This window comes from Balaenoptera musculus, chromosome 14 (genome assembly GCF_009873245.2).
Source record: "Balaenoptera musculus isolate JJ_BM4_2016_0621 chromosome 14, mBalMus1.pri.v3, whole genome shotgun sequence".
Lineage (NCBI taxonomy): Eukaryota > Metazoa > Chordata > Mammalia > Artiodactyla > Balaenopteridae > Balaenoptera > Balaenoptera musculus.
This window is the reverse complement of record NC_045798.1, coordinates 22,347,500-22,371,597: the sequence shown is the minus strand read 5'-3', so window position 1 is coordinate 22,371,597 and position 24,098 is coordinate 22,347,500. Positions and strand designations below refer to the sequence as shown.

Sequence of the window (24,098 nt, the reverse complement as noted above, 5' to 3'; positions counted from 1 at the left end):
TTGTAGACTGCCAGCCCTGCTCTCTTTGGGGAGGTTATATGCAGTGAGTGAAGCCAGCATTTCTTATGGCCTGCCCACCCCAGCTTATTAAGAGAGAGTGAGCAGGTAGCTATTGAAGACTACTGCAATTTTGATAGTTAACAAAATGCTATGTTTTGTTTTTGTTTACATTCATAAAACAAACCAAAAAAAGTTTCACAGAATGCTTACAGTTTTATGTGGAAAAGCAACCAAAAACTCAAAAAACTGTCTTCACAGTTTAATCTCTACCTGGATTGTTGTTGTCTTTTAACTAAATTCCATTCTGAGTATGTCTCATTATGACAATGAGATGAGTAGTGCTACTTGATGGAGACTACCCCTTAGCAACCCCCAAGAAACCTGGCTCCATTTTTGTTTCTTGAGTGTGGTTTAAAGAAGCAACTTTTTAAAGACATCTTAGGATACAGAACCCTGTAAACTGTTGACCAGAGTCCTTTTTTTGTTTGGGAGTGGTCTATTCTAGACGAACTATATGAGGTTACTTCAGCCTTAATGAGCCAGCTGTTCTTGTTGAACTTTAAAAAGCCCGCTGATCAGGGGTGCTTAATCAGGTGTAAAGAAGATGGTACCTTGGTTTGTGCCTTGCAGTTGAGAATTCTATGATTCCAGGAGAAAGTACAGCAGGCAGTGGTGTAAATGCTGGTCCACGGCTTACAGATGTGACTCTTTCCTCAGGTTCATTCCGACAGGACCACCCCAGTAGCATGGGTGTTTATGGGCAGGAGTCTGGAGGATTTTCCGGACCAGGAGAGAACCGGAGCATGAGTGGCCCTGATAACCGGGGCAGGGGAAGAGGGGGATTTGATCGTGGAGGCATGAGCAGAGGTGGGCGGGGAGGAGGACGCGGTGGAATGGGGTAAGAGCAAACCTTTTCTCCTTTTACCTAATTTTGTTTCATCCATAGGATTTTCAATGGCAAGAAGGGACTGAAAGACATAAGAAATTTATTTCTGCATTTCCATGGATAATCTGATGAGCCCAAGCCATCTTCCAAAACATGGAAATGTCATCTCTGTGGCATATCTATAGAGGCAGTTTGCTTTTTTCAGTGCCAATCTACTTGGTTGGGATGGGGAGAACAAAGAATGGTTTTGAAACTAGAGCTTTCAGTTCCCTTCATGGTTTCCAGAGGTCGAAAGCCTCTGTGGGTAATAGACTTGGGATGGAACACACACAACTCTTATAACAACCCTAGGTATTTAACTAATTGCTTCTGAATGGTTGTCTTGAAATACCTGGTATATATACTGCAAAAAAGGAATGCAGCTGTCTTCCACAATGTTTGTCCCCAACTTCTTTTTGTACTCGGAACTGTTGAACATAATGATGAAGATCTTGGTCCCATAACCCTTGAACTATGGCCTGAGGTGCACCTGGTACACAAGAAGTCCAATAGCTTTTTGAAGAGTAATGTATATAATTATGGGATCACTCTTCCCATTGGAGGTTTTGAGAAGTCTAAATCGGTTTGACCATTTTAATTTATGGCACAGTCTGGTTTAGAAAACTTTGTTTAGATCAGTAACATAACCCTGCTACTTGTGCCTGCCCTTCCCCTCCCTTCTCCCATGCCCTCTTCCCTTTCTGGTGTCTATACTTTGATGAAGGTGAGGTATAATGTTGGTTAACATAATCCAGAAGGCTTAGTTCTGTGTGTGTTCTGTCCCTATATAAATAGTTAAAAAGTTATGCAGAATGTTAATGTAAGTATAAATCGGATTTGGTGCCACTGTAGGTTCAAGGAAAAACTGAATAGAATTTCTTTAGAAATGTAGTTCAAGATTAAATACATTAAAAAGTTGGTCTTTATTTTTTACATTAGCAGTCTGTTTACTATTGAACAATACTGGTTTAAAATACTGTTTTGCATATTCTGCATAACTTAAAAAGTCTTCGGTGAAATCTTTATTGGAAGAAAGTCATTTTACAAGATGCAAAAACTTATGAATAATTTGGTATAAAGTAAAATTAGTATTCTGATTTGAAGAATGTCATTCCATTATAAAGGTTTCACCTTCTTTATGGATGTTTTAAGTAGATGTAGACACTTGAAATCACTATCATCACGTTTCCAATCACCTAGAATCCTTAGTATTTTTTGATTGCAAAACCAATTTCAAGTTTATTCATTTTAATTCTCCAGAAGTAATAATTCTACTAATTTTGCTAGACTTTGCTAGTAGAGGGGTTCCCTCTTTCTGGGTGAGAAGTCTCTCCTGAAGCCATAGAAAACATCATGGCTTTCCTCATAGGTTTTTCAACAGACTGTGAAGCAGTCGGTTGGATCCTTTGGGGACAGGACAAGGGCTTTCCCCTCTCCCCTCTTTTTTATTGTGGTGTGGTGATGGTTTTCAGTGTCTTCTGCAGGTAAGGCACTCAATGTTGTTAACATGCCCTTTTTCATTGCCTCAGTATTTTGATATTTTCGTTGGCTGTTAAACGTGGAAACTTTTTAACATGCTTTGTCGCATTTATATGCTACAGGTTACAAAGTGAGAGCCTTGTATACACTTCAATACTTAAAAAGTACCCGTACTCAGTACTCAGCCGGCAGCATAATGAAAAGTGGGACTAGACACGGTGTCCATATGGAGAGGAAAAATATACATAGAATATTTTTAACAAAATGTATTCATTGTATAAATGGAATCCTTCTGTAACTTTGGTAACTGCATACTTGTTTGGTAATGAACCAGAGGAGGTATAATACTCTAGAATTGTGTAACATTAAAGTGTAAACTTTTGTGTTTAAAGAGAGAGAACATTTTATGGTGTGTACTTTTAAAAAGGAAACAAAGCTGCATGCAACAGCTTGAAATTGTATATTCAGGTATTAAAGGTGCAATACTGGTTAGAAAAAGCTCAGGGCCTCCCACTGAGGAGCTGCCTTTATTTAATTTTTTAAAAAACAAAAAGGCCCAATTCGTATTTATTCCCCCCTTTAAGATGTGTAAGGCGGTGATTTTATACTGCCATTGTCATTGTTTTCAACTGATATGTCTATAAAGTTGCACCCCCAGTCCGTGGAGCCTTGGTATTTGTTGTAAATTCTCCTTTCACAGCGATTGTTAAACCCATTAGTGCCCTGAAATGTATGGCTTTATGCTGAAGATCGGCTGGATGCGTCCTCTGGTGTGTGTTGTAGGCCTTTACTTTGGTGTCTCCTGCTTTATTATACTGTGACTTGTTAGGAAGCCCGGGGCCTCACTTGGCTCTCCCCTGGGAGAGGTTGAGGGTGCACCTTTATGAACATGAAAAGATTCATCACAGCAGTTACCCCAGCTTGCTACTTCTCTCCACACCAAGCTCTCCCTGTTTTTCAGCTGACGGGGTGGGTGTTTGGGATGTATTTTTTCCCCCAGTTTGCCAAGTATTGCACTATTAATACCAGCCCCCCGAAATGAAAGGAACCAACCACAGTGGTGTGTACAATCAGACGAGCAAGGTTGTATATAAAGGAAATTTGAGCGAGCTGCCCTGAAGAAAGGCATAGTGACAAGATGAGAGAGATGCATTGTTTGGAGATGTGTTTAGCCAGTGCCCTTCTTCCCCACGAGCCCCCCCAAGGCTCAGAGCGGTACTGGCTTTTAAAGGGAAAGGCCTTCATTTCTTCGTTTATCCCCCCAGCAGCGCTGGAGAGCGAGGTGGCTTCAATAAGCCTGGTGGTAAGTTTTTGAGTATTACCATGGATAGTGTTTAAAAAAAATACCGTCAGTTTTTAGAAAACTATAATTTTATATTAGTTTCATAAGCGGTTTAAAAATGATCTATACAAAAGAGACTAATGGGTACTGCCGGCATTGTCTTAGGGGTAATAAGGTTAACCTATGGTTACAAAACGAAGGGTAACTTGAAGTATTGAGCAGCTGCTTCTGTAATATGGGGGAGAATACAGTTTTAAAATTCGGTTTATTTGGAGGAAAAAATTTGACTTAAATTTAACACTAATTTGGCACATAAGCATTGAGAGTGTATTTGGTTAATGGTTTAAAAGCAAACCAGCAAAGAAAAAGCAAACCCTAGCAAACCTTTCACAAATGTTAAAGGGGCACTGCTCCATTTTAGCAGTGCGGGTCATTTTGAATTTAATGAAGCCCCATCAAATGGTGGTGTAGTAGATAGCTATGTGTGTTTGTAAGGTTCGTAGCTTGCAAGACGTGCACTAACAGTATTTTATATGATCTTTCCTGGTTGGCAGGACCCATGGACGAAGGACCAGATCTTGATTTAGGTAATTCTGAATTCCTGATTTTTATATTGTGCTTTATAAATGAATAGCACAGAAGCAAGTGCGTGTTGGGGTTCAACAGCCTGGTAAATCAATGGGATACTCTTGCTGTCAAGAGCAGTTTGGGGCTTCCTTTATCATGAGTGACTACTCATAACCACCTTAAACAAAAATAAAGTAAACCAAGAGTTCCATGTCATTCTTATTAGTAAGGTTGGTAGTTCTCTTAGCTTTGTGATGAATACCAGTGGGCAGTAGTGACCATTGGTTAATAAGCCCTTACGGATACATGACAGTAACTCCCTTTGTCTACTTCTCTCTGGAAGGCCCACCTGTAGATCCAGATGAAGACTGTGACAACAGTGCAATTTATGTGCAAGGATTAAGTGACAATGTGACTCTAGATGATCTGGCAGACTTCTTTAAGCAGTGTGGAGTTGTCAAGGTAAGTAAAAGCGTGACCATGTGATTTGGCAGATCTTTCAACCACAGAGCATTTTAAAGAGAATTGACTTGAGAGTTTCTGAAGTTGCTTGACTTTTCCTTCTGGACTGTCCATATTGTGGTTTGCTCCTTAAAATACAAAAAGCAAAAAACAAAAATTTTTTATAGAAAAGAAAAGCTAAACATGATTAAGCATACTTGATAACTCAGGGTCATTTTTATAATTATCATGTTAATTGTAAGACTACTTAACATGAACATTACTTATTGTGAAATATAGAATGTGACATAGTTTTAAAAATAATGAACACTTACGTATCCATATCCCAGCATAGGAAGTACGGCTTTATGAGTACCTTTGAAGTACCTGGTATATGTCTTCCCTTCCCAGTTTTACCCCTTCTCTCAACTCCCATCCTGAAATTTATCATTCCCTTTCTTTACTTTATAGATGTGTCCTCAGTAATATTTTGTTTTACATAATTTTGAAGAGTATTTATTAAACACTACTGTAAGGCAGTATACTGGGAACAAACAGATAAGAACCCTTGGAGTTTACATATAGTGGGGAACATACTGTAAAAAGGAATATAGTTGTGCTATGTTCAGTGATCGTGATTGTTAGGGAGGAAAACAAATACAGCAAGATAGAACAGGGATAAAATGAGGAACAGAGCCACTAGGAGCAGGGAAATAATTTCAGAATAGTGGAGGGAATAGTGAGGCAGGAGCTTGCCTGGCAAACTCAAAGAAGCTAGTGTGGCTAGAACGGTTTGGTCTGAGCTGCTGTAATGGTGGTGGGGTTATTAATTAGATGAGGAAAACTAAGAGAAACTGGGATTTTGAGAAGTGTGGGGGGGTCCCTAGGTCAAAATTTCAAAAGTCTGGGCATCTTGTATTTCATTCATAAATATATCACAAGTTATTCGTAAATTCTCTTAACAGGCTGCTTCTAACTTTTTAGTTTATAAGCCATGCTCCATTGAATGTCCTTGTACCTATCTCCTGGTGTGCTAGTTTCTCTATTGTGTATATAGTTGATTCTTGTTATTCATGGTAGTTAAGTTCTATAAAATCACTATAAACACTGAATTAGTGAATGCTGAGCCACTGTCCCTGGGGGAAGTATGTACAAATATACACATACACATCTCACATATATTATAATCATAAATTCTAAAAAAATTCATCCTGATAGATCCTACTCACTTTATTTTACAAAGAAAAAAAGATTCAGAAATGAGACTTGCCCAAGTTGGTATTCATATTCATCCATTTAGTCCCAGAGCCAGAACTTCTTACAGAACACTGCCCCATCCTCCCGGTCTCTGTCCTCTGGTCATTTCTAGAGAGAGCTAGAACGAGAGGGGAGAGCGTCATCTTGTTCCTTCTCAGCTGGGAACATGTGCATCTGGCAACATGTGTTTCACGCTCTGTGCATGTCTGCAAGTAACCACAAAAAGTGCCACAAGTATTGATTTTGGTAGGCAAAATACTGATGAGTAGTCAGATTTGCAAATCTGAATCCACGGATAATGAGAACCCACTATGCCCAGGTGTAGAACTGCTGGTTCTTACGATGTGTACAGTGTTTAACCTCAAAATAACTGTCTGGCTGACCAGCTTAGACTCCCACTGGCACTCTGACTGCACACCTGCCACACCCTCACTGGGAATCACCTTTTTTTTTAACTTTCACTAATCCGGTAGAAAGAAAATGGAAAATGGAAATGTAATTTAATTTGCTTTTCCCTGATCATTAATAATGTTATAATGGCACGCTATCTTGTTTGAAATAACCTGTTTGTGTTTTGTACGCATTTTTCATTGGGTTGTTTGTCCTTTGTTGATTTATTAGTGGTTCTTTATTGTCTGAATGCTGATTCTTGTCTTTGTTGCAAATACAGGTCTCCCAGCTTGTGGCTCACTTTTTTCTTTTTTTTGGCCGTGCCACACAGCTTGCGGGATCCTAGTTCCCCGACCAGGGATTGAACCTGTGCCCTCAGCAGTGAAAGGGCAGAGTCCTAACCACTGGACCGCCAGGGAATTCCCTGTGGCCCACTTATTCATTTTTTTTTTGATGAGTAGAAGTTCTTAATTTTACTGTAGTTGAACTTAGAGGTCATTACCTTACTGGTTTGTGTATTTTTTTCCAGTTGCAAGACCTTTTATTCTGCAACATCTTTTGAAAGAGCCATCTTCTCCCTGGTGGTATATAATGCTTTCACATAGAAAGTACACCTCTACCTGGAGCTGTTTCTTGGCTGTTTTGTATACTTGGTTAATTTGCGTGATCCTATGCTAGTAGCACTGCTAATTACTCTGTGCTCAATATTGATACCTAGTAAGGCAAATTCTTCCATTTTATTCTTTTTCTTCAGAAATGTTTTGTTGTTTACTCCTTGCTCTTCTATATATACACATACGTTTTAGAACCAGTTCATGAAGTTCCTTAAAAAACCCCAATTGGGGGAATTCCCTAGCCGTCCAGTGGTTAGGACTCCACACTTCCACTGCAGGGGGCACTCATTTGATCCCTAGTCAGGGAACTAAGATCCCAAATGCTGTGCAGAGCGGCAAAAAAAACCACAAAAATCTATTGGATGTTTACTGAACCTGTAAGAATTTTATTTATTTTGGCTGCATCGGGTCTTCATTGCTGCACGTGAGGGCTCAGTAGTTGTGGCACACGGGGTTAGTTGCTCCATGGCATGTGGGATCTTCCTGGAGCAGGGATCGAACCCGTGTTCCCTGCATTGGCAGGCGGATTCTTAACCACTGCGGGCAAGTCACTGAATCTATAAGAATTTGAGGAGAATTGATATTTTTATAGTACTGAGTAGTTCCCCGCCCCCCACTCCCCATTAACATTGTATTTCTCCATTTATTAGGTCTTTGGTAAAGCCAATCTCCTTAAAAGTTTTGCAGATCTTTATTTTATTTTTAGATTTATTTTCTGGTTAATGGTCTATTTTGAATGGCATTTTTCTGATTCAGCGATTTTGGTAAATCTTAAATCATATAAGGAGATTTCTCTCTACTTGTGATTTATATGTTGTTTATTTGGGTATGTGGGGTTTATTTGTAGTTAAGAAAGCAGTGTTTACTATCAAAGTTTTGTAAAATTACAGATTTTAAACTGACATACCCCATCATTCATACCACTATTTCGCCACATTTCCTTTCAGTGTTTATGTGAAACATAGGTGTCAGCATATATATATATATATATATATATAATTTATTTATAAATGCAGATAACAGTTTGATCATATGCAAAAAACACGTAAAGCCATATTCTTGTGCAGTGTGGCTCTTGAATTCAAGCCACTTGCATCTGGTGTTGAGCTGAAAAACTAGTCACCTGTTCTGTCTCTGGAGGAAAAACTGGCTGTGTTGAACTTGAGATAATCAAGACTCCTTTTAGCACACTCACAGCCCTGTATGTTGTACTTAATGATTTTCAGGGTAATTTTTACTTTATGTGATGTGTGTCTTATATGATGGCATCAAAGCCTGACTGAGTCCTAAGAGGTGGCTGCTCACTGGGTGCCTGTTAGTGTGATCACAGGGTGCTGGGGCAGGTGCAGGGACACAGGAAAAGGTGGCTGGGGAAGGAGTGGGACCTGTACTGTTCATTTACACAATTTGGAACTTTGGTTTTATGATAAAACCTATTTTGGTTTTATGATAAAACCTATTTTGGTTTTATGATGAAACACATCTAAGAGGAAAAGTCTTCTAAGTACAGAGTTTTGGTAGCTATTTAGGAAATAAGTTACCCATAATTCCACCACTCAGAGATAAACTATAACAACATCCTTCTGAATGTGTGTCTGGAAAATTTACTGCTTTTGACAGTTTAAAGAACTTGGATGGGGAAAAAAATTTCACATGGATTTTTTCCCCTGAAAACTAGTATATTCTGGTCACAGCTTAATTATGCTATTTTATGCCTAGATAAACAAGAGGACTGGACAACCCATGATCCATATCTATTTGGACAAGGAAACAGGAAAGCCCAAAGGCGATGCCACTGTATCCTATGAAGACCCGCCAACTGCCAAAACTGCTGTCGAGTGGTTTGATGGTAGGAACCCTAGGTCAACAAGGGTGTGCTCCTAGCCTTCTTAGCTCTGCCTCCTCTGGGGCACACAGAGGGTTTGGTAGCAAGTGTTGCCTGTGTCAGCTTGTGGGTTAAGAAAGGGTCTTGCTCTGATGTATTTAATTCTGGCTGTTAGAATGTTGTTCTCTTAAAGTGGTTCTAGGGACCAGGGACAGATAGGTTCTCCCTCTGTGTGGCTATAGGGCATGGCAGGAAGGAGGACCTCAAGAGCCAAAGGAGCAAGAAGACCCTCTTTCTTCTCCTGGAGGAGCACTGGATGGCTGCTGGGAAGTGCTTGTCGCACTCCCCTCAGCCACGTGAGGGCCCGGGCACTGACCATGGGTTAAGAGATCCCTTACTTTCAGTCGTTGTTCAAAGCCTCATGCTAAAGTTGTCATTCTTCTCTAAGCACAGATGTCAGAGGTGCAGAAAGTCCCACAGACATCTCAGCCGTATACATTTGCATTTACATATATATGTGGCTTTGACATTGATCCTGGAATTTCACTTCACACAAAACCAACTTTAAAGTGTCAGAAAGTTCTGCCTCTCCTCTATTGGCCACTTCCTGCTCTACTTGTCCTTGCTTCTCACCCTATTTTTTGTTTTTCTGTTTGTTTCTTTTAAAGGCTTTTCTGGCCTTACCTGTAAAAATCTTAGGGAACATCATGGGTGGGCACACTTGATGAAGCAGGAATGGTTGGTTTGATAATAGGGTGGGGTTGGTGAAAAAGGAGTCATCTAACCTTGCCTAGTCCCTCAAGGGGACTAAGAGTTGGAGGTTGGGAGTAATTGGCGTTCTGTTAATCTTGTTTCAGGGAAGGATTTTCAAGGGAGCAAACTTAAAGTTTCTCTTGCTCGGAAGAAGCCTCCAATGAACAGCATGCGGGGAGGAATGCCCCCCCGTGAGGGCAGAGGGATGCCGCCGCCGCTCCGAGGAGGTATTTACTGGATACTGTCTCTGAGCTGTTTCTGTGTTGCTTTGGAAGTTTTTTAGTACACTTGTCTTTGAGAAACTTGGTTTCTAGAGTGAAGGCAAGCCCACTAGCAATACTGAAAAGGTGTGTAGAATTGATACTAGACTATTGGATGCTGACGGTAAAAGTTGGTGGGAGTAAAAGAAAAAGAAGAGGATGGGTTGATTGGTTAGGGAGGCTGGAATCCCCAGGGAACCACGCTGCCTGGGGTTTAGCCCCGGGCTGTTCTCTTCATCTGCCCTCCTCAAGTTGTTGTGGAGCTAACTGCAGTGACGACAGTGACTAGCCCTCGGGTCTGTGGGAAAGTATGGGCCAGGTGACGGGGCAGCGACAGCTGTGATCTCTGAGTCCCTTCATGAGACGTATGCCTGTAGCACATCTGGTGCTGCAAAGAGGTGGTTTATGCTTTCTTATTGCAGGTCCAGGAGGCCCAGGAGGTCCTGGAGGACCCATGGGTCGCATGGGAGGCCGTGGAGGAGACAGAGGAGGCTTCCCACCAAGAGGGCCCCGCGGTTCCCGAGGGAACCCGTCTGGAGGAGGAAACGTCCAGCACCGAGCTGGAGACTGGCAGTGCCCCAATCCGTATGTACTTCTCTGGGCACACTGATAGCCTACTAGTGCAGTCTCCCTACATCTTGCCCCATTCCCATTCTGGAGAGGCCTGCTGGATTCTTTTCATCCGGAGGAGCATAATGATGACCCTGATGGCTCTGCTGGGGGTGGCGGGGGTGGCCTAGTCGGTCCTTTACCGGCTGTTTTGGAGCCTTCGGGAGAAGGTCACAGTCCATTCGACTCAGGCCCACATGGTTGTACAGACACTTTGCTGGATCAAACTCTGGTGCTATGGTGTGTTGCTGCCTGAGGCTACGGCTCAAAAGCCGTTTTCTGTGGACTGATCCTCTTAGTGGTGTTGGACCCCGGGATTCAGTGATTATGGTGGTTTCTGCTCAGGTGGTGCCTTCACTTGTTCAATAAGTGATACTGTTGTGATGTAACTTTATGCAGGGGGTGTGGAAACCAGAACTTTGCGTGGAGAACAGAGTGCAACCAGTGTAAGGCCCCAAAGCCTGAAGGCTTCCTCCCACCACCTTTCCCACCCCCGGGTAGGTACCCTCAGCTTCTTGGCACTAAACCTCTTGTGTTAACTTGGTGGGCTTGGTAAACAAAATTCAGCTGCCCAGACCAGGTTGGTGATTTCAGCAAGTGCAGCCCTGGACACTGTGGCTCTTTAAGTTACACGGTTGACCCTTGAACAATGCGGGGGTTGGGGCGCCGGGCCTCTGTGCAGTCAAAAAAAATCCACTTAAAACTTTAGTCGGCCCTCCCTCCGTATCTGTGGTTCCACATCCTCAGATTCTACCAACCTCAGATCATGTAGTACTGTAGTTTATATTTAGTGGGAAAAAAATCGATGTATAAGTGGACCCATGCACCTCAAACCTGTTGTTCAAGGGTCACCTGTAGTTCCATCATCAGTTCTAAATTGTGACCCAGGTGTTCGGGTGAGTAAGTATCCGTTTCTGCTCTGGGGGAAGACAGCAGATCCTGAGGGGACCTCTGCATTCACCCATTCTCTCTGTCTTAGCACTTAGCTGGCCTCTCCTGTACTTTCCCTTACCTTTAGGCGGTGACCGTGGCAGAGGTGGCCCTGGTGGCATGCGGGGAGGAAGAGGTGGCCTCATGGATCGAGGTGGTCCTGGTGGAATGTTCAGAGGTGGCCGTGGTGGAGACAGAGGTGGCTTCCGTGGCACCCGGGGCATGGACCGCGGTGGCTTTGGTGGAGGAAGACGAGGTGGCCCTGGGGGACCCCCTGGACCTTTGATGGAACAGATGGGAGGAAGAAGAGGCGGGCGTGGAGGACCTGGAAAAATGGATAAGTATGTGGTGGTAGAATCAGCTGTGGAGCACAGGGCCCATTGGGCAGCAGGCCATTCCCATCTTTGGAGCAGGTCTCACCCACTCTGTGCGAATGAGGCAGGAAGCTCAGCTCAGGGCTGTGGAAGGGCTTCCTTTCCTCTCCCCATTTTAACACATTGCCCCTTTTTCCTTTTTGCCCTGCAGAGGCGAGCACCGTCAGGAACGCAGAGACCGGCCCTACTAGACGCAGAGACCCCGCAGAGCTGCATTGACTACCAGATTTATTTTTTAAACCAGAAAATGTTTTAAATTTATAATTCCATATTTATAATGTTGGCCACAACATTATGATTATTCCTGTCTGTACTTTAGTATTTTTCACCATTTGTGAAGAAACATTAAAACAAGTTAAATGGTAGTGTGCCGAGTTTTTTTTTTCCTTCTTTTAAAGATGGTTGTTTAACTAACTAAGACTAAACAAACAATGGGAATCCCTTGTGAGCATGCTCAGTTATCATTGTGGAGAACCAAGAGGGCCTCTCTGTAACAATGTTCATGGTTGTGATGTTTTTTTTTTAAATAAAATTCCAAATGTTTATAAACCATCATCCTTCTCGGCCTCTGTTCTGCAGCCACTGCACATCTACTTGGAGCATGCCCCCAACCCCCCAGATCACAGCTCATTCAAGCGTCATGTGTGAGGAAATCTGAACGGTCAAGATGTGACAGTGCGGTGTTGGTCACGGTGCTGCTGGCAAGGAAAGGGGGTTCGAGTGTCACTTTGACCCTGAGCCGTGTCTCAAGGGGACGTCATAGCCCAGGTCTGTCGGATTTGCAGTGGGGGGCACTGTGTTGGGGATCCGTGGCTGGGAGCCCTCTGAGGGAGCTTTGGGTCACAGGGCCCTCTGTGAACGCCCCTCCCAGCAGTGGTGGAGTTGGTGGGCCTCTGAGGCTCCACACACTTCAGGATGCAGGTCTGCCTTAGTGACAGCTAAGGAGGGGAACCGTTTTTATATTTCCTACTCAAGTGGTAGTGGTTGGTTATTGTGCTTCCTTGATGTTATGGGGTTAGAGTTTGAAAATTAGGTAAACAGCCTAAGACTAAAATGGAGGCCTTGGTTAAGATTGCCTTCGTTGCCTTGTGCGGGGTCAGAGCACATTTCTGTTGTCGGGGAGGAGATGTGAAGAGCCCCAGACCCATCACCTGTTTGCCTTGTGGTCAGTCTGGTTTCTTCTTGGAGCCGCATAAGTATCCAAAGCAGGCCAGTAGGTTTCAGTCATTCAAAGATCCAAGGCTCTTAACACGTCCATCTGGGAAAAGCCATTTTCCAGGTAAGCAATTGTAACTTAATCCATAAATGTGTCCCCAGGCAGATGCTCAAGAAACTAACTTCGGCCTTAACACATCCACCCAGTCAAAGATAGCTAGTGTCCTAAGGCTCAAGGAGAGATTGTCACCTTCAGCCAGGGGAAGGGGCAAGGGTTTGGAGTGAATTTTCCCTTCCATCCCCTGCCCAGTGGGAGCAGGGCCTGGGGAAGCGGGTACACTGCTCACAGCACCCTGCTGGCCCCAAGGTCTGACCACTCACCCCGGGTCTTCTGCTCTCTCCCCAGCCCACCTGGACGTACTTTACATTACAACTCTGTGGTTTCCTGTTTCTTTTTCTGCATTACCAGCCCATTTCCCAAATGAACACACATTGCGCTTGCACCTTTGGAAAACCTTCCCTTACCCCTCATTAATCCCCATCCAGCCACCAAGCCATTTTACTGTTTCCTCGGCATCCACCTCCTCTCCCTTCCTAGAAACCACTTCCAACCAGTCTTGCCTCTGCTGAGACAGTAGCGACCTCCATGTCACCAAATCACTGGTGGTGCCTTCCCAGCCTCTGCTGCCCTCCTTCTCTGCCTGACCTCTAAATACAGAAGCTCCCAGGCTGTGATAGGGCTCCTCTGACCCCTCACTGCTTGGCTGACCGCCCACCCTTCTCCCAAGTGCCAGCTCTTCCCGGGATCTGATGGGCTGAAAGGGCTGGATCCTGCCCCGCACCTCCCTCCACCCCATTCTCAGCAAGTGGAAGAGTTTGTCCCCTCATCCTGAACCTTGGAGTTCCTCATTAACTCCTGTTCTCTCAGACCCCAAAGCAAACCATCAGGCTCTCCAAGACGCAGCACCAGAAACACCCATGCCTCCCACGGCCCTCTCACAGGGCTCCCAGCTTCCCTCCACCCCTCTAGCCCTTACCCCCCAGAGGCTGACCGACCTCACCATTCTCGAAACCCTCCGGAGGCTCCTGCCACGCTGGCCATGACCCATGAGATCTGGCCTCCCTCAGGGCCCCGTGACCCGAGCTGCCCTCTCTGCCTTCCTCCCCGCAGTCCCACCACACAGGCCAGTGCTGTTCTCGCAAGGGGCCAAGGACGCTCCCACCTCAGTCTTGGCAGGTGTCAGAGCCAGAGTTCACACTCCTGAGGCCCGAACGCACCCACGACATCACCGGTCTCCGTCACCGGGCTCCTGCATCGTGCCAAGTGCTCATCAGCCCCTGAGGCAGGAGTGAGCACCCCGAGGCTCAGGTGAGGAGATGAGACTTGCCTTCAGGCCCGAGGGGGCTCCTCAGAGCCTGCGCTCTCCCCCTCCTGACCTGCCACCCACAGGCATCCTATTTCTAAAGGGCTGGGTGCCCGGTCCACCCCCTCCCCGGCCTGCAGCACAAGCTAGGGGACCACGAGCAGCCCTCCCAGCAGCTGCTGCAGGGACAGCCACCAAGTGTGACAGGCGTTGCCTAACTCCTGCCCAGAGCTTGAGGCCCCCCGCAGGAGCAGCCTCGCGTCCCTGGCGCCTTGGCCCAGGGGAGGTACTTACGTCAGGCAGGCCAGGTCCTCTCAGCCAAAAGAAACGTCTGGACTGCACTGACCTCAGATGCCCTCAGGCAGCGTGGGTTCCAAGCCCTGTCTCAAAGGGCTGCGCAGAGCTGGCTGAAGCCTGGGGATGGGGTGGGGAGTGGAAACCGGGTTCCTCACGCCGCTCCCAATTCTCAAGAGCTCCTGGTCAGTCACACTTAGAATAAAAATTTCCGGCACACCCTCGCGGTCCCACAAGACCACACCCCGCAGACCCAGGCCAAGGTTCAGGGGTCAGTGGGAGACCGATCTCTGCCCCTACGCGTGGACAAAGGCTCACAGGGAGTGGCTCACCTCGAAGGGAGGAAATTGGGGCCGAGGACAGTGCAGTGACAGGGCCAGACCCCACGCCCCTAGGCCCAACCACAGGCCCTGGAGCCGCCCCATCCTGCCCCACTCCTAACAGCTGCCGGGCGCAGGGTGAGCGTGAGCACAGGGAGATGGAGGCTGGTGGGAAAGTGGGCCTTCCAGGCTTTCTGGCCCTGCTTCTCCTCCGGGGCACAGGAGGCAGCGCAGGGGAGCTTGGGGTCACTCACCCCACAGCCGGGGCAGGAGCAGTCGTCATGGTTGGACCCACATCTGGACAAAGCATCCTGAAGCCCCCCTGGGTCACCAACTCATCCTGGGCCATGCTCACAGGTCAGTCTAGCCTGGAGGGCATCAGATGGAACCAGCCAGGACCTGAGCTGCTCAGTGCCAGGGCTGGGGCCTGCCCGCAAGCCCATTGTCCAACCTCCGGCTGCAACCAAGGCCAGCAGGCTGCGCCCTAGCACCCAGCAACCGAGGCTGGAAATCCAGCCATGTGCCCGTTGCCCAAGGGCCAGCCTGAGCCTGCACTGGAGCCACAGCATTCTGTACTCGAAGGTGGCCTGTGGGGTCTGTGGGGATGGGCTCAAGACAACCATAGCCCAAACCTCTCGTCCCACCAGCGGTGTCTATGCCTCCCTTGCTCCTGCCAGGAAGAGGAGAGGACGCCTTACGATAGAGGGGGTCAAAGCCAAGGCCCTCCATGGCCTGGGCCGTGGGTCTGGCCACACCAGTGGGCACCACACCTGCCATGTGTCCTAGAGTCAGAATATTGGAGTCTCTGGTCTGCAGTGGGCCTCTGTGATGGCAGGCCACAGCTCAGGGGACTGGAGATAGAGAGGAACAATCCCCCCTCAGCTCCTCCTCCTCAGAGGAGCAGTGGATGTATGCCCTGGCTGCACTCGGCTGAGTAATAACATTTTCACAACTCTGTGGTGTGACTACTGTTGTCCCATTTTACAGACAGTGCAACTGACTCAGGGAGCTTAACTGTCTCACCCAATGACCAACAGCAGGGCCTAGGTTCAGTCTGACCTCTCTTGTGTCCCGGACCCTGCAGTGACACGAGGTAGATATGAGCAGGGGTCAAATTCCTGCACAGCTGCTGACCACACACATCCCTTTCCCTCTCTGGGCCTCAGTTTCCCAAAATTGTAAAAGGAGAACACATAAAAGCACTGTTTTGAGAATTTAATTACTTAGTTTCCATACCCTGATCTTCCCCTGCCCCATCTGCAGCAATCCTGTCCTCCCCAGGTATCAGTGGCCCCAAACCTGGGACTCTGTCCTCACCTTCACACCCAATTCACCAGCACATTCTATCTGCTTTCCCCTCAAAATACAGCCAGAATCCAACTCCTCTCAACATTGGCACCACCTGGTTTCCTCCAGGGCCCCTGCCCTGCCCACCACACTACCACAGGGAACCTGTTATGACCTAACTCAGGTCACACCCCTCCCCTGCTCTAATTCCCTCCATGGCTCCCAGGTCCCTCAAAAGAGGCGTGGCCCCCTCAGCCCCACCTCCATCTGCCTCCACCCAGCCTCACAGGCCACCTCCCTCTTTCTTGAACACACCAGGCACACACCCACCTTGACCTTTGCCCTGGCTATTCCCTGAGCCTGAAACACTTCCCTTCCAGATATCCACACAGCTCCCTCCCTCACCTTTACTGTTCACTGATCAAAAATTACAGGCCCGGGACTTCCTTGGTGGTCCAGTGGCTAAGACTCCGTTCTCCCAATGCAGGGGGCCCGGGTTCAATCCCTGGTCAGGGAACTAGATCCCACATGCCGCAACTAAAGATCCCACATGCTGCAACAAAGATCCCTCTTGCTGCAACAAAGATCCCTCTTGCTGCAACAAAGATCCCTCTTGCTGCAACAAAGATCCCTCTTGCCGCAACTAAGACCTGGCGCAGCCAAATAAATAAATAAATATTTAAAAAAAAACAAACTGGGACTTTCCTGGTGGCACGGTGGTTAAGAATCCGCCTGCCAATGCAGGGGACACAGGTTCAATCCCTGGTCCCAGAAGATCCCACATGCCATGGAGCAACTAAGCCCGTGCGCCATAACTACTGAGCCTGCACTCTAGAGCCTGTGAGCCACAACTACTGAGCCCACATGCCACAACTATTGAAGCTTGCGCACCTAGAGCCCATGCTCTGCAACAAGAGAAGCCACCGCAATGAGAAGCCCACGCACCACAATGAAGAGTAGCCCCCGCGCGCAGCAACGAAGACCCAATGCAGCCAAAAATAAATACTAAATAAATAAATTTTTTTAAAAATTGCAGGCCCATCCCACCCCCACTCCTGCTCCCCGCTCTCTTCTCCCCAGTGCCTTGTCCCTGTTGCAGCCCAGGAGCCACCTCTGGACTGTGAGCCTGGGAGCTGGCTCTGTTTTGTTCTCTGCTTTTTGCTCTTGGTTTGCAGTGCCAAAAGACACAGCACCCAGTAGGCTCCATGTCAATGTCAGCCGTTAGTTACTACTTCTAGGCATGGGCCTTCCTCACTCTGCAGTGGATGGAGGGGGCTGTGGAGAGGGTAGAGTGGGACCTGCACGACCTGGGTATTGGGGTAAGAGCCCACCTTTTGAAAGGTCATGAGGACTCAGTGAGATGATGCATGTGAGCAGCCTGCCACCAGGAGGTCAGGCACATAGTAGGTAACAAATGCCCCGATCCTTGAATGAGGGTATTCCCATAATAGTCATTGTTCAAATCCCGGCGCCACCAGCTACTCTCCTGACTCAGCCCAAGTTTGGGCATGAGTGTCCCTCATAGAGGTGACTCATTGGTTCCTTCAGGTCAAGGGTACACAGCTGGCCTGGCACACAGTAGGAGCTTTATTAAAGCTCTGAGCATCGGCTGTTGGTGGTGGTGCTTCCCCAAAGCAGCCCCGCCTGGCCAGTGAGGCTGCTGCCCAGCCCGGCCTGGTGTCCCCGCCCAGCCGCAGCAGGGGCAGGATTTCCCGCTGGTCCCAGCCAGGTCCCTCCTCTGCAGTTTGAAAAGAAACCAGCGGGTCTTAACTCTCCGGAGCCAGGCTGCCGCCTAGCCTCTGCCGTTCATTCCATGCCCCACCCCGATAGCCAGAGGTGGTCCAGGACTGGCCTGTCCCCACTGCAGGGTATGGGCCGCAGCGTCAGAAACGTGGGCCTCAGCCACCCACCTACCCACCCCCAGCCTCAGTGTCCTCATCTGAGAAACGGATTCCCCTAACCTGAGGGTTAACAAAGAGCATTCGATAAGGAGCCAGTGGTTGAGTGGGGGTAAAACGAAGCCATCCTCCCCCTCCCCCAGGCCAGCGTTGCTGATAGGAAGCCCGCCACCCAAGGCTGGACGGCCTCATTTATCTGACCTAAGGAGGTCCACTCCGGCAGGAGGTGACTTGTATCCCCAGGCCCCTATCGCTTCCTGAGTTCGTCTTGGGAACTGCCCGTTTGTGCTCACCCGGGGAGGCCACTATCTGGGGAGGCAGAGCAACTAGAAACACCCAAACTCCTCCCCAGGAGACCAAGGAGGGTGGAGGGGACCGTGAGGACTAGCCTGGCTGGGGATGGGACTTCTGGGCTGGAAGGGTCGCCTGGGGGCAGTGGTCCCGCCTCCGCTCAGGGCTGGGCCGAGTCCCTGGCCCGCCCCGCATATGGAGACTCCAGCCCCTCCCCAGGCCCGGAACAGCGCGTCCCCTTTAAGAGAGCGCGGCCCCGCCCACCCCCTCCGGGCCGGATCCGAATTCCAGAGAGGCGGGGCGGAGACTGCAGGCAAGGAGGACGCGGTGGTGGGACAGGGATCTGCTGTAGCTCGGGCGGCGCCTCCCTGCGGTGGCCCGGCCCGGCTCCGGCCCTGCCGGGGCGATGCTCCCCGAGGCCGCGGGATGAGCCAGGTGAGCGCGGGGACCCCCAGCACCCACTGCCCGGCTCACACTGAAGGGGACCTGGCGGCGGCAGCCGCGGGCCTCTGTTCCCCAGGGCTGTGTGACCTTGGGCAGCCCCGCACCCTCTCTGGGCCGAAGCCCAGAGGACAGCCAGGACTGGCGAAGGCCCTTCTGAGTCCCGGCTCACAGGCACCAGCCTGGGGCGCTAGAGAGGCTCCTTGGAGGAGGCGGGGCCTGGCCCGAGCCAGCCGGTTGCCGGATCAGCAACGAGGGCAGGTCGGCCCGGCTCCGCCACCCACTGCTCTGTGACCTTAAGCGAGCTCTGCGCCTCAGTTTCCTCATCTGTAAAATGGAGATAATATCACTGCACGCTCAGACGTGGCCAAGGTCATTGCGATTACTTTACTACTGCTGCTGTTCTGTCGTTAGAATGACACAGTCCTTACGGAAGGGGGGCTGAGGGAGGACCTGGGATCTTTCCGGAGGAAGTGGGATCGCCACCAGCCCTGAGCAGTCGACCTAACCCCTCTCTGAGGTCGGGACCGGGGTTCCTACTGTGAGTCCAGGGCCGTGGGCTACATCTCTCTAGGGCTCATCTCTTCACCTATCACAGGGGCAGTAAGGATGGGTGCCTCCCTGCCTGGGCGGGAAGACTCGGCCAAGTCCTTCAGTCCCCCCTCCCCCAAAGAACCAAGCAGCAAACACTTATGGACACTAAGTCATTTATAAAAATCATCCCATTAGTTCCTATGAGGAAGGTACTATTATTGTATCCATTTTGCAGACGGGAAAACTAAGGCGAAGAGTTTCTCACAGCCAGGGCTCAAACCCAGGCATTTGGTCTGAAACGACAGGCGGGTGCAGGTGGTCAGCGGCATAGCCTGTACTGAGCACCTGCTGGGTCCTCACAGCCATCCTGACCCGTGTCCCTGCCCACAGTGACTCGGCTGGCCTGGGCATGGCAGACCCCGTGGTGGGCATCGCGGGCTCGGCAGCCAAGAGCGTGCGGCCGTTCCGCTCAAGTGAGGCCTATGTGGAGGCCATGAAGGAGGACCTGGCCGAGTGGCTCAACGCCTTGTACGGCCTGGGTCTGCCCAGCGGTGGCGATGGCTTCCTGACGGGGCTGGCCACGGGCACCACCCTGTGCCAGCATGCCAATGCCGTCACCGAGGCCGCCCGCGCGATGGCCGCCGCCCACCCAGCCCGTGGGGTGGCCTTCCAGGCACACAGCGTGGCACCCGGCTCCTTCATGGCCCGAGACAATGTGGCCACCTTCATCGGCTGGTGCCGCGCAGAGCTGGGTGTGCCCGAAGTGCTCATGTTCGAGACCGAGGACTTGGTGCTGCGAAAGAACGAGAAAAGCGTGGTGCTGTGCCTGCTGGAGGTGGCGCGGCGCGGGGCCCGCCTCGGCCTGCTGGCCCCTCGCCTTGTGCAGTTCGAACAGGAGATTGAGCGGGAGCTGCGCGCCGCGCCCCCGGCCCCCAACGCCCCCAGTGCCGGGGAGGACGCTGCCACCGCCGCTGCTGCTGCTGCCGAGATCGCCACCACCCCGGGGGCTCCCGCCCGCGGGCCCCGCATGACACCCAGCGACCTGCGCAACCTTGACGAGCTGGTGAGTCCCCGAGTGCGCATGCCCGGCGGCCTGGCTTACTCTCCCTTTACCCAGGGACCAGACAGCAGGGTGGTGCCTGCAACCTCCGGGGGCCTATCCTCGTATCTGCAGGACAGCCTGCCCCATGGAAAGAGTGCTTATGTTGAGCACCAAGTGGATACCTGGCCCCAAGGAGTTGAGCAGGCCCAGAGAGGGAGAGGTGCTGGGTGAGGTCACAGGGCCCAGAACGGCCTGGGAGAAAACTCGGGCTCCATTGCACGATCTCCCTGCTTCCTTTCTGTGGTAACCATGCACCAGATAAGTGCTAGGTGTTCCTTCATCCTGGGGGCCGCGTGATTTGAGCCCCTCCTGTATGCCCTCCCTGCGCTTAGCTGCTAGACATTTGTATTCACACTATCACTGAGCTCGAGGTTGAATGGGTGCCTGTGTTGTTCGGTCCTGGGCAAGGCGCTTGGCACACAGTAGGTGCTCAGTGAGTGCCTAGGGAAGCTCCCAGGGGCTCTGCAGGTCCCTTCTCCTCCCCAGGGCCCTGCACATGTCACTTATCTGGGAAACCCAGCCTGGAGTAGCTGCTGCTACTGGGAGCTGAAGTCCTTTCAGGAGCTGCAGGATTAGTTCTACCCTGAGCATAGGAGGTGCCAGACCATGACCCCCGCTCCCTCCTCCTCTTCCCGGGACCTAGGTGTCCCTAACACCCCCACAGCCGGGCCAAGAGTTTCCTTCTTATCAGGAGGTTAGGACATGATGTGCCCGTCCTGGAGGCGGGTAGCAGGATGGCTGTGGGCAGAGGCTGCCACCCCACCCCATCCTGGGCCAGGGTCACCAGAGGCTCCACCTGCTCATTTTCTCAGCAGCTCCGCTGTGGGCAAGGAGGCGGGCGGGCCACCCACACAGCCAGCCTGGCAGCTCCCGGCCTGGGGGAGCATGTGGGCAGATGTGTGCTAGCTGGGCGGGTGGCCTGGTGTGCACGTTGGTGTATGCGTGTGCCCCACATGTCTGTGGCACTCCTGCCTCCTCCCCAAACCTGGCCTCTCTGTGGGTCTCAAATTCATGTCTGTGAAGTGGGCGAGGGGGAGTGAGGACTCCCCCAGGGCTCAGGGACTTCCAGGATGTGCCTTGTTGGGGTCCCAGGCCCTGGCCCAACCACAGTCCCTCCATCTTTTCCTAGTCAGCTCCCTGACCCCTGGTAGCCAAAGGGGAAGGAGAGCTTCCAGAAGGACTTACTTCCTTCTGACCCTGGAGTTGCTGACATCGGGCCCGGGGAGGAGTGACCTGACCACTGACCTCCAGCCTCTCTCTGGCCTCAGGTGAGAGAGATCTTGGGGCGCTGCACCTGCCCAGACCAGTTTCCCATGATCAAAGTCTCGGAGGGAAAATACCGCGTGGGAGACTCCAGTCTGCTCATCTTTGTGCGGGTGAGAGCCAGGGGCTACCCGAGCAGGTGGCAGCCTGGGAGGTGGGGGGGACAGGCCGTGACCTGCCCACGCCGGGCTCCCACAGGTGCTGAGAAGCCACGTGATGGTGCGCGTGGGCGGTGGCTGGGACACGCTGGAGCACTACCTGGACAAGCACGACCCCTGCCGCTGCTCCTCCACGGGTCAGTGCCCACGGCGGGGGTGGGGGGGGCAGGCACCTCTGTGGCCCCACCTCTCATGCGCCGCCCGTCCTCTCTCCCTGCAGCCCACCGCCCACCCCAGACGAGGGCCCGCACCTTCTCCCCGCAGCGGGTGTCGCCCACCCGCAGCCCCCGAGCTGGTAGCCCAGCCCCCGGGGGTGAGCGCAGGGGCTCCCGCCCGGAGGTGACACCCATTAGCTTACGCAGCTCGAAGGAGGGGCCCGAGACCCCGCTCAGGTGAGAAGCAGGAGGACACGGGGTGAGGGGTCCAGGGGGTGGGGGTGGGGGCGCCCGCTCTGGCCTGGATGACTGTGCTCCAGTGACTCACACCCTGGGAAAAGTTCGGGGAGGGGGGGGGGCGGGGGCGGGGCGGCGGGCCTGGCTTCCCGTCTCCATGGCAACCCAACCAAACGAACAACACAGCTGGGCGGGCCTTGGGGGCTGGGTGGCGGCCAGTCCAACCCTGCTTCCCGCTGGCCTGCCCAGGAAACCGGAGGCCCGGGGAGGGGCAGCTTAGGGCCTTACTTCTTCTGCTGCCTTGGGGCGGCGGGGGTGGCCCTGGCTGCAGGAAGCTGTGGCAGAGCCTCTCACTTCTCCCTGGAAGTCCCCAGGGCAACAGACACCCTTGGCACCCCCGTCACCACACCACAGGTGCCTTCCCCACCCCCCCCAACCACGCGGCTGCTGGTTCCTTACTCTCCCTGCCCTTTCTGCACGCCAGTCCCCTCCGCGTTGCCCCAGCTCTCTCTCTTGCTCCCCTGCCCCAGGGTCCGGGACCAGCTGCCCCCCCATCCCCGCTCCCGCCGCTACTCCGGGGACAGCGATTCCTCAGCCTCCTCAGCCCAGAGCGGCCCCCTTGGTGCCCGCAGTGAAGACTCAGGCACTGGCCCCCGACGGGAACGGCCCAGCCGGCGGGTGACCACAGGCACTCCGGCCTCCCCGAGACGCCCCCCCGCCGCGCGCAGCCAGTCCCGAGACCGGCTGGATCGGGGGCGGCCGCGTGGGGCCCCAGGAGGTAGGGGAGGCAAGCTGTTGGGCCCCAGCCCTGCCCGGCGGGCCCGGAGCCAGAGCCGTGAAGAGCAGGCTGTGCTGCTGGTGCGTCGGGACCAAGATGGGCAGCACTCGTGGATGCCACGGGGCAGGAGCAGCCCCCAGACTCCCCGTGCCCACAGCCCCGCAGGCCCCCGGCCTCCCCGGGTCCCCATCTCCAGTCCAGAGTTGAGCACCACCCCAGCCAGTGTCTTCCGCACCCCCCTGCAGCTTGACCCAAAGCAGGAGCAGCAACTATTCCGGCGCCTGGAAGAGGAGTTCCTGGCCAATGCCCGAGCCCTTGAGGTTGCTGCTGGCGGGACCCCCACTGGACCAGCCCCTGACCTGGTTCGGGCCCCAGACCCTCCAGCTCCTGACTCAGCCTACTGTTCCTCCAGCTCCTCCTCTTCGTCCCTCAGCGTCCTGGGTGGCAAGTGTGGCCAACCCGCAGACTCTGGCAGGATGCCCAATGGGCTGCCCGGGCCCCGAGGCCCAGCTCTGTCCAGCTCTTCCGATGAAGGCAACCCCTGCCCCGGTGTAGGGGGCCCACCAGATGCACCTGGGAGCCCCATGGCCGGCCCAGAGCCCCTGAGGACCTGGGCACGAGGCCGGATGGACACACAGCCAGACCGAAAACCCTCACGCATCCCCACACCGAGGGGCCCCCGCCGCCCATCTGGACCCACGGAGACCAGGGCCTGGCATGCCCTGCACTCAGTCAGCCCAAGGGTTGAGCCGGATTCCTGGATGTGATGGACCAGCCCAGCTGCCCCCAGTCCCCCATTCCTTCTCCTTTTCCTTTGTGGCCTTAACCCCTCTGCATCAGGGAGCCCCCCCCACCCCCCGCCTCTTGGGGACCAGACCTCATGGGACCAGACCCCTTGGGACCACATGGCACAATGGGACCTCTGTTGTACATTCCGGTTGGGGGATGAGCATTGCTATTTAATTACTAATATTATTGAATGCCTTAGAGGGGGCTGGGCCAGCCCAATAAGGACCCTTCCTGAGGTCCTGTGGCCCTGCAGAGCCTGACAGTAAAGTTTTGTTCCAGCTGCTTGTGTCTGCTTCTTGGGGACTCAGCCTTGGGGCCATCACACC

The 24,098-nt window shown here is 51.7% G+C and overlaps 2 protein-coding genes across 9 annotated transcripts in view; both read left to right on the top strand.

Annotated features, from left to right (window-relative positions):
• EWSR1 (EWS RNA binding protein 1) overlaps nt 1–12,256 on the top strand; it is a 28,611-nt gene extending 16,355 nt beyond the window's left edge. For 3 of the 6 annotated variants that reach the window (XM_036874245.1, XM_036874244.1, XM_036874242.1), the window contains 10 exons: nt 718–898; nt 3,670–3,707; nt 4,241–4,273; nt 4,597–4,715; nt 8,675–8,804; nt 9,638–9,760; nt 10,216–10,378; nt 10,802–10,899; nt 11,421–11,673; nt 11,858–12,071. In XM_036874245.1, the coding sequence (XP_036730140.1) occupies nt 718–898; nt 3,670–3,707; nt 4,241–4,273; nt 4,597–4,715; nt 8,675–8,804; nt 9,638–9,760; nt 10,216–10,378; nt 10,802–10,899; nt 11,421–11,673; nt 11,858–11,897 (1,178 nt within the window). In that variant the 3' untranslated portion in view covers nt 11,898–12,071. Of the gene's footprint in view, nt 1–717; nt 899–3,669; nt 3,708–4,240; nt 4,274–4,596; nt 4,716–8,674; nt 8,805–9,637; nt 9,761–10,215; nt 10,379–10,801; nt 10,900–11,420; nt 11,674–11,857 lie in introns of all 6 variants that reach the window. The other 3 variants (XM_036874246.1, XM_036874243.1, XM_036874248.1) reach the window with 3 other exon arrangements.
• A 6,351-nt stretch (nt 12,257–18,607) lies between these two features.
• Nucleotides 18,608–24,053, top strand: GAS2L1 (growth arrest specific 2 like 1). Of its 3 annotated transcripts, none has more exons than XM_036823661.1 (6): nt 18,608–18,750; nt 19,681–20,353; nt 21,661–21,768; nt 21,854–21,950; nt 22,034–22,205; nt 22,736–24,053. In XM_036823661.1, the coding sequence occupies exons 2-6, from the start codon at nt 19,700–19,702 to the stop codon at nt 23,748–23,750; spliced, it is 2,046 nt and encodes a 681-aa protein (XP_036679556.1). In that variant the 5' UTR covers nt 18,608–18,750; nt 19,681–19,699; the 3' UTR covers nt 23,751–24,053. The 3 variants fall into 3 exon arrangements, with proteins under 3 accessions (XP_036679556.1, XP_036679555.1, XP_036679558.1); XM_036823660.1 differs by having other exon boundaries at nt 18,623–19,128; XM_036823663.1 differs by lacking the exon at nt 21,661–21,768 and having other exon boundaries at nt 18,623–19,128.
• Nucleotides 24,054–24,098: the final 45 nt, after the last annotated feature.

What these genes read in the sequence shown, in the direction of transcription:
- GAS2L1 (XM_036823660.1), top strand. Translation starts at nt 19,091, where the DNA reads ATGGAGATAATATCACTGCACGCTCAGACGTGGCCAAG. An exon ending in TGCGCAACCTTGACGAGCTG is followed by an intron (nt 20,354 to 21,660) that starts GTGAGTCCCCGA and finishes CTCTGGCCTCAG; the next exon opens with GTGAGAGAGATCTTGGGGCG. An exon ending in GTCTGCTCATCTTTGTGCGG is followed by an intron (nt 21,769 to 21,853) that starts GTGAGAGCCAGG and finishes GGGCTCCCACAG; the next exon opens with GTGCTGAGAAGCCACGTGAT.